This window comes from Trichosurus vulpecula, chromosome 4 (genome assembly GCF_011100635.1).
Source record: "Trichosurus vulpecula isolate mTriVul1 chromosome 4, mTriVul1.pri, whole genome shotgun sequence".
NCBI classification, from domain to species: domain Eukaryota; kingdom Metazoa; phylum Chordata; class Mammalia; order Diprotodontia; family Phalangeridae; genus Trichosurus; species Trichosurus vulpecula.
The window spans coordinates 423968608-423977962 of NC_050576.1; the positions used below are offsets into that span (position 1 = coordinate 423968608).

Below are 9355 nucleotides of genomic sequence, written 5' to 3' on the forward strand. Positions count from 1 at the left end.
TCAGGAGGTACATAGCAGTCTTTGTCCTATCAGATACAATGTGTATTTAAAAGTCCCTCCCTCAGTTCCTGTCCTCAGCCTTCCCTCTTTTTTGCTTTAGGTCACTAGGGACACCTGCCTCGTAGAATGGCAGCACACTATATCTGTATTTTTTTTAAAGTATGATTCAGTTCAATTCTACAAACATCTTATCAACTGCCTACTATGGGCCAGGCACCATGCTGGGTCCTGGGGATAGAAAGACAAAAATGAATCAGTCCCTGCCCTCAAAAGGCTTACATTCTATTGATATTTCCTCCTTTTACAGGTAAAAGGACTGCTTTGCCTTCATCATCATAAAAAGCAATTTCTGAATTCCTGTGCTTGATTGAGAAACTTTGGAAATACTTGGAAATGAATTATAGTCTCACCAGATGGCCCTCGAGCCAATGAGAAGTGAGGAGGAATCAATAAGGGGTGAACTGAGGATTTTGGAGCTTTACTAACTCTCACCTCTAACATCCCAACTAGGCAACTGTTAGGGTCATTTAATTCATTCATTCATTCACTCAGCAACCAAGTGGCAGGTACTATACTAGGTCCTGGAAATACAAAAGTAATAAATAAAATAGTCCTTCCCTCAGGATACCTAAATTCTACATGGAAAGGGGAAAGCAATATTTATTCAGGTCAATATAAAACATGCACAAAGTAATTGTATTCATTAACTCCAAAACCAGCATTTTTGATCCTTAAAATACTGAAGTAGATCATAGTCTGAAGTTAGAGAGACCCCCAAAGGCCACCTACTCCAATCCTCTCATTTACAGATGAAGAAACTGGCCCAGGGAGCTTAAGTGATTTGCCAAAGGTCCCATAAATAATGATCATCAGAAGCAAGATTTGAACCCAGGTCCTCTCACTCTAGAACCAATGCTCTTTGCATGATACTATGTGATAGAATATGATTCTGACTGTCAATGTATTTAACCTCTCAGAGCTATCATTTCCTGCACTGTAAAATGAGGATTATAATGCTAGTATTTCCTTCCTCACAGGACTTTCGTTAATAAATTAATACAGTGTTTTGAAGACCATAAATCACTATAGGAGAGATAGTGTGGTATATTAGATGGATGGCTTTAGAGACAAGAAGTCCTGTGTTTGAGTCTTGACAATACATACTACCTACGTATTCCTGGGCAAGTCACAGAGACTCTTGACACCTCAGACAAATGTCTAAGGCTAGAAAGTATGGAACAGGTGCTCATCTGCACTGATAGAGGAAATGTCCTCAATGGCAAAGGTCTTGACCTGCCCCCCAATCGTTATATATGTGGAGGTTGTTATTATAATGCGGCATATTTTTTGTGCTCTGCAAGCCACTTAGGATAACTGAATCTCAGACCTTTCCAAACCTTTCATTATAGATTATGAAACTGAGGCTGAGGTGGTAAATTAATTTAAGGTCGCAGCAAAGGCCCATTTAAAAAAATACCAGCATTCTACTGATGTTGGTATGGCCTCAAGACATGGGATACAACAGGCTCTGAAGAGTTAAAAATGAATATCACAGAGACGAAGATGGAGAGGTACGTGGTAGATGTGTATAAGTTGTGACATATGGGAGGAGCTTTAAAGAACAGGAATAATAAATGTCATCAAGGAAATGTGTGATAAGAAGAAAAGTAGGACCTCCTATAATGAGTCTATGGGAGGACACAGATCAGTTTTGCATAGGGAAATCAGGAAAATGAGTTGCAATTCGCATCATCAGAGGAAACTTTCAGATAAATGAGATGACAGATCCATTTGGGCCTGATTTCTCTTGTATCCCTAAGGTCTAGCTAGCATAATAGCTAAGATTTAAAAGGTGCTTAGTAAATGCTTATTGACTGATTTATTGTAGTCATTCCAGTGACTGTAGCACCATACCCTACTTCTCTGCTGGCACCAAGCAATTACTAGTAGTGAGCTAACAATATTACCCTTCCCAAATCTTTCAGTTGTAGAGTTCCAGGACAGTAGAAAGTGACAGTGACAGCTGCTGGCTCATGCCTTCAAATGACAGTTGTTGTCTGGCACAGGCCAATAGGCAACTCTTTTTTGTCAGGCTGATTGCCCACCTCATACTCTATTGCTATGATGAAATAATTTTTATATGGGTAATCTCCTAGAGTGTGGGCTTCCAGGGTTCAGAGCTCAGGAAACCACAGGCCATGAAAGGCTGCTTTTAGGGCATATCCAAGTGAGATGGGAGAATCCCTAGGAGGTTCAGAAATGGACCTTAGAAATATGCCTTACATCAAACAGACTGGCCAAAAGAGGGGGGAAATTACATAAAATAGTATTTGTTGCTTTCTCTGGCTTTGCTCCATTCATAATGGGAAATAGATTAGACGAGATGTCTTTGGCACTATCTAGTCAAGCTTGTTATTATCCAAGTTTGTCAATATTCCAAGACATCAGATCAAGGCTGATTAAAAGTGTTTTGAAGAGGCAGCTCTAGCGGTATGGAGAAAAAAAATGGACTTGGAGCCAGAAGATTAGGGTCCGACACTTGCTGCTTAACCTTGGGCAAGTCACTTAATTTCTCTAAGGCTGCTTCCTTTTCTATAAATGGGAAAAATAAAATTGTACACTGATGTCATACTAGGGAAAGGCTTTGTCAACTATCAAAAATATCAGGGATATGAGTTATTATCATGGACATAGTCTCATCTAGGTCAAATTTTCAGCTTAATACTGCTTTGAGAAGACATAGAGAAGTTGAGATGCATATGGTTGAAAGGAAAACCCATTCTGAAACTGAAGACCACTCAAGATAAAACTGCTTTGGTTATACAAATAACAGTCATCAAGGTATAAATAATTTTATTTGTGTGCATTTTGTATGTTTCTGCTCCATATTTATCATGGAACTATGAAATTTTAGACTTCATAGGATCATAGATATGATAGAGACTCTAGAGGGCACTGATTCTAAATCCCTAATTTTATAGGTAAGGAAACTGAGGTTTAGAGAGGTTAAGTGATCTTCCCATGTGTAAGGTTAATGGGGAATAAGATCTTTCCCACCCATCAATAGGCCTCATGTGGAGCCCATTAAGGGATGCTTGCTTGTAGGAAGGCTTACATACCTTTTGCTAATTTCTTTTTAGGCACTGAGTCAGGAGGGTTCTGGCTCTGAGCCTACTAGCTGAAAGAATATATATCCTGAGATAGCTTTTGCTTTGGGGGCTCACTTACAAGAAGGCTCTTGTGATTCCCTGGTCAAGAATCTGAGTGACCATATGTTCAGGGCTCCCCAACCTCTCAGAGGTAAAGGCTCTCTGGATCCAGTGGTGAATGTAAAGTATTTATAGCAGTATTGTTTTGATTCAGGCAATAGAGCCCTGTATGTTGGTCTTTATTTCTCTTCTCTCTATTTTCTCCGTTTGTATTTTATGTAGTTAAAGAAGATTGTCGACCCCTGAAACAGCTGTCTTTCCTAGTAAAGCAGATAAAAGAGCCTGCACTAGCAGCCATCCTGGGTGTGCCAGTGTGGTTGCCGTTGCACCATGGTCACACAACTAATTAATATCAGAAGGATTATGAAGGGGCAGCTAGGTGGCACAGCGGGTAGATCACTGATCCTGGAGTCAGGAGGACCTGAGTTCAAATGTAACCTCAGATACTTCACACACTTATTAGCTGTGTGACCTTGGGCAAGTCACAACCCCAATTGCCCTGCCTTCCCCCCTCCAAAAAACAAAAGAAAAAAAAAAGAAGAAGGATTATGAATCCAGTTCTTTCTGGTTTCAAGTCCAGCACTCTATCCACTATGCCATGTTCCCTCAAGAGCATGAAAAAAAACACCTTGAATAAAACAAAGTACAGGAAAACAAAATAATTTGCAGAAGTTGATCTACGTAGCTAGTAACAATACTGGAACTAGATTCCTGGACTCATCTATGTTCCTTTAACTACATCTCAGTTCCTCTCATGAAGCATCGGAGCTGGGAATATATTCTTCAGCAATTTAGAATCATAGGATTTAGGGGTGGAAGGGACCTTAGAGATCACCTTTGTACTATCCCTGCCCCTCCCCTCAACAGAATGTTGCCCCTTGAGCAGAGATTGTTTTATTTTTTGTCTTTGTAGCCCCAGAGCCTAGCTCAGTGCTTCCTAGCTCAGTAGGAACTTTAAAAAATGCTTGGTGATTGATCTCTCATAAACTTGATGAAAAAAAAATTTCTGAAGGCATGTTTGTATAAATGCGCCACTCCTAAAATTCCTCTAAATATTATACATCTATTCCTCTGTGTACTGGCTTCCCACCTGTACAATATAAACTCTTTGAAGGAAGGGTCTATCTCAATTTTATATTGGTCTTCCAGAGCCTACAGAAGAGTATGGCATGGTGCAAAGAGGGCTAGCCTTGGGGTCAGGAAAAGCTGCTTTCAAGTCCAGCCTTTGACGCATAGTAGGTATGTGACGTTAGGTAAGTCTTTTAACCTCTCAGTGTCCAAGGCAACTTTCTGAGACTCTGAGTTGTTAAATAGTTGCTGAGTTGTATTGGTAGATGGTGCATGGGCTGGTCCAGACCAAATTCTGAAGCCTAGCACAAAGCCTGCTATATAGTAGGCATTTAATAAATGCTTATTGAATTGAAACGGGATAGGCTTTGACTAATGTGGAAACGTGTTTAATATGATCAAATATGTATAACCTACATCAGATTGCATGCCATCTTGTGGAGGGGAGTGGTGAGGGAGGGGGGATATTTTAGAACTCAAAATCTCATAAAAGTGAGTGTTGAAAATGAAAAAAATTAATAAATAAAAGAAATGGGAAATGTTTGAAAGGCCTTTGTTTAATTTCAAAGGGAGCAGTTCAATACCAAATTATTCAAGCAGTGTCATTCAGTGGAAAGACCTTTGGATCTGGAATCAGGAACACAGGTTTGAATTTCAGCTCTTCTGTTTACTAACCAAGTGACCTAGAGCAAGTCATTTAAGCCTCTGTGGGTCTCAGTTAACTCATGTATATAATAAGCAGGTTGGACTAAGGCAAGAGAATTCAGGTTCTCTAATGCATTCACTATTTCCAGCAGGACTAAGCGAGCTAGGTCAAAGTGGAAGATACATTGCTTTTTGGTTTCAGTGGACCTAGGTTTAAACCCTGCCTCCAATGCTTACTACCTTTGTGAATTTAGGCAAATCATTTAACCACCCTGAGAACCGATTTCCTCACCTATAAAGTTGGTGGTGGTGAAGGGGGTGTCAGCAACTGTTCAACAACTCTGAGTCTTAGAAAGTTGCCTTGGACACTGAGAGGTTAAGAGGGCTAGGACTAGATGGCCTCTGTGGTCCTTTCTAGCTTTACTTCTGTGATTCTATAGTCCTATGCTTCATTCTCCATCAACAGATTCTTCCTTTGCTAAGCACCATGATTATGCATCTTTCTCAGTAAGTCTGGACCCCTCCCCCCAATCCTCTTAGGGTAAGTAGTGATATCACTTTGTATCTGAGAAACAATCGTGTTGTGTTTTCAGCAGTACCAGACTGTCAGGGATCAGAGCCCTCACCAGTGACACCAGACAATCCACACTACCTGCAGAAATCTCCTGCTGCTTCTGGCAGAGTCAGGGAGGCAACTGGATTTTTCATCAAGTCAGCAACAATGTTGTCCTTTGGGGTCACGTAGAAGAAGGGAATCCCGGTGCTGTTGTTGAAAGGACCATCACTGATGGGCAAGCAGTTCCCAAAGGGCACACCCTTGATCTGAAAAATACAAGAGAAGACTTTAACAGTGAGCTGCAGGCTGAGACTCTATTGCCCATTAGGAGATGTTCCAGTAGAGATGCGTGATAGTAATGACAATAATAACATTTATATGGTGGTATAAGTTCACAGATTTTATGTTATCACGTTGATGGGAGTAACTCTTGCACAGATGTATTCATCAAGGCAAGGTGATTTCTAATCCCACTATTTCCTCTACATTTATAGCATGGTTAAGATTTTGGTGGGTGGCTTAAGATACACTTGGGAATTTATCCTAATTCTAAGTTCTTACAGAAGACTAGCTTCTGAGTTCATCGTCTCATCCAATCTTTGGATCCCAGGAATTTTTCGTTTGTTTGTTCATTTTATACTTTTCTCCCAAAGGCACAACTCCTTGCTCATTTATTCATTGTCTTGTCATGACATTAGGCAAGATATTAGAGAAAAAGTGTGGGAGCACCTTTGTCCTTGATCATTCACCAGCAAGCAGTTTCTAAACATTCAAATAATGAAGTCACATGACCAGGAAAATGTTATTAGAAAGCATGCTACTTTATTATGGATTTGGTCACTGAGGGTCATTATTTCCTCCATTTAGCACATAGATGCCTAAATGTAGGGACTGTTAGTGTCAAGTTATGAAGCTACGTGTAGGGCTAGGGATAAGAAGAGAGATTGAACCTATGATTTAATAGATGTAAGGAGCTCCCGAAGAAGAACACTCCCTACCAGTTCAGTTTGGCACCTCCTTCTCAACTTACAGTCTTAGAAAGTTGCCTAGAGTGCCAAGAGGGTTGGGACTTGCCCAGAGTCATACAGCCAGTATGTATCAGAGGCAGGATCTTGACTAAAGTTCTCCTGTCCCAAAGCCTAAATATGTAGTTACAATGTAGAATTGTTTTAAACTTGTAAGAAAATTCACTGTTGGAAAGCCCTCTTCTGTGACATGACCATCTGTAGACTTCCTTATTCTCATTTTTTATGATGGGATATGATTTTAGGTGTTGAAATTGGTAAGAAAGATTATTACAATGCTAAGTAACACAAGTCAGAATCATGTCGTTCACGGCACTGCATTTTTAATCCCACATAAAGGTTGAGATCTTCACCCGAGATCCAGTGTATATTTCAGTTTATCTCAGGTGCACACGTGGAAGCAAGAAAGAGTGGTTCACTGTATCAAGTATGTAGCCATGGGCCACCAAAACTCATACTAAATGTATATTTTCAAAGGTTGATAGAATTAAGATAAACTGATGATTTGTCATTAGTTATGACTTAGGGATCACAGAGTTCGACTCCCTCATTTTGTTGTGAGAAAACTGAGGCCAAGAGAGGCGTAGAAATTTGCCCAAGTTAACACATATAACCTCTGGTAAAACTATGACTAGAAATCACATTTCTTATTTGCTAGTCTTAAGCTCAATGGATAAAGCATCAGACCCGGAATCAGGAAGATAGGAGTTCAAATCCAGTCTCAGATACTTACTAGCTATATGATGCTGAGCAAGTCATTGAACCTCTGTCTGCTTTAATTTCTCGTCTGGAAAATGGACGTAATAATAGCACCTCCTCCCAAAAGTTGTTGTAAAAATAAAATGAGATAATATTTGGAAAGTGCTTTATAAACATTAAAGCACTACCTCGTATTGTTATCATTGCTTATGTTTTGTTCAATTTTACATTAAGTTCTACATTATTTGGATTGAATAACATTATTTAGATGAAATAGGAGTTATTTGTGGCATAACATGTAAAACAGTGCCAAGATTTTAATTCCCTCAAAGCTTTCTGGAAGCCATATTATGAGAATTAAATTCTCATTATGTATTCATGCCATTTGAACCCACAGATGGAATTACCACTTGTCTTACAAGTCATCATATTATTTATAATAACAAAGAAGAAGATTCTCTGACATTTGATTCATACCTGTGTCCTATTCAATTTAGGGGCAAAACCTGCTGCTTAATAATAGCTTTTCATTATGTTTGTAAACTTCAATATATACGATCTATTAAGAAAAAAACCCCATGAAATCAGGAGTGAAAGTGATTCATTTGGAAACGATGATTCAAACTTGAAGTAAACCTCTAGTTGTTTCCTGTGTTTCACTCCCTTACCCTGTAGGCGGTGGTAGATTTTTGGTTTTAGTGGGCAGCCGGGATAAAAGGTTGAATACTACTTCTCTCTGCTCGTACAGTCTTTCCACAGGGCCCCTGGACTCTCCTTCTTCCGTATCCCTTCTCTGGCTGCTCATTCAAACTCATATATATCCTTGGTGCTAAGACACCTAGCTGGAGCCTGGCAGTGACCTCAGTCCTATACTTTGCCAGGATGATGGAGACAGTCTTGCTCCATTGCTCATACTGTGTCTGTTACAGGACAGCTCACATTTCTCCACGGCAGTTGAATTGAATCCTAAGTTTGTGGCTTTTGAAAATAGTATGAAAACCCACGAGTTAATGCCAACACATCATCTGTCTCATCTACATGCTGCATGATTTCCTAGACAGGGAGGGCTGTTGTGTAGTGATGCTCACAGAACAGTCAGTTGAGATCAATGCATCTGCAGACCCTCCCTTAGAGCTGTTAGTGAGTAAAGGCTATCTGTTTGGTTTTGGTTTTTTTAAAGAGGGAGAACATTAAATTCTTGGCACAGGGTATGATGACTTACCTTTTCCTGGGTAGATACAGTAGCCAGAAAGCCCCAGCTGTTAGTGTGAGCCAGGGATCGGGCAGTCCTGATGATCAGCTTGTGAGGAGGAAGGCTGCCTGTCCCTTTGACACTTTCCCTTCTATAGGAAAACATCCTGGAAGGAGAGGATATCTGCTTGGACCTCCCCACTTCTGGCCTGGACCTCATTGCGCTGTCTTCTTTGTACACAGAGGCCGGGTAGCTTTGCTTCCAGATGCTCGTGGTGTCTTCGAGGAGCGAAGACAGCACCTCCTCGTTGGAGGAGCTGTCCAGCTCCTCCTCTGCCTCGTTGGTAACTGACCAGGAGACCGAGCTCACGATCACATACCCCCAGACAGGAGAGAGCATCGCGCTGCACCAAAGCAGCCAGGAGAGCCAGGAAATGAATGCCATTCTTCTCCCCAGCAGCCTGTGACAACAGAAGACAGACATTTTGTAACAAATACTCCGCGCTGTGACCCACGCAGTCTTGCCAAACCCTAGCCTCTGGAATGATCGCAGCACCCTCCTGTGGCAGAGAGAAGGCAATGGAAAGATAAATTGAGTTTCTTTCTAGGCTTAAACAGTCTTGCGGGGCTTTCGTTGCAGGGACCTCGCAGGTTGAGCACCAGCAATCCAAGAGGAAGCTGGTTAAAGAATATGAAGCCCCTACTACAATCCTACAAGGAACTAACTAACCTACTAGCGGTAAGAGTCCCGCAGATTAAGAGATGGAAGGTAGAGGGATGTCCCCACAAGCCACCAGATGTCAGCTTTATTTAATCCATATTGTGAGAGAGACATTATGTAACAATTTGTTCCTATCTCACAAGTCTTTGATTATTTTCTAAACGCTAAACTCTTTAAACACTTCAATTGGTTATTATCTCCATTCCCAGTAATCTGAGAGTGTGGAAAGCACTCTGAATTT

At 40.7% G+C, this 9355-nt stretch overlaps 1 protein-coding gene across 1 annotated transcript in view; it reads right to left on the reverse strand.

Moving 5' to 3' along the window:
- The window catches only part of CREG2 (cellular repressor of E1A stimulated genes 2), a 50408-nt gene extending 41531 nt beyond the window's left edge, over positions 1-8877 (reverse strand). The window contains exons 1-2 of the mRNA XM_036757236.1: positions 8425-8877; positions 5575-5744 (exon numbers count right to left, since the gene is read on the reverse strand). Coding sequence (XP_036613131.1) covers positions 5575-5744; positions 8425-8877 — 623 coding nt within the window. The remainder of the gene's footprint in view (positions 1-5574; positions 5745-8424) is intronic.
- Positions 8878-9355: the final 478 nt, after the last annotated feature.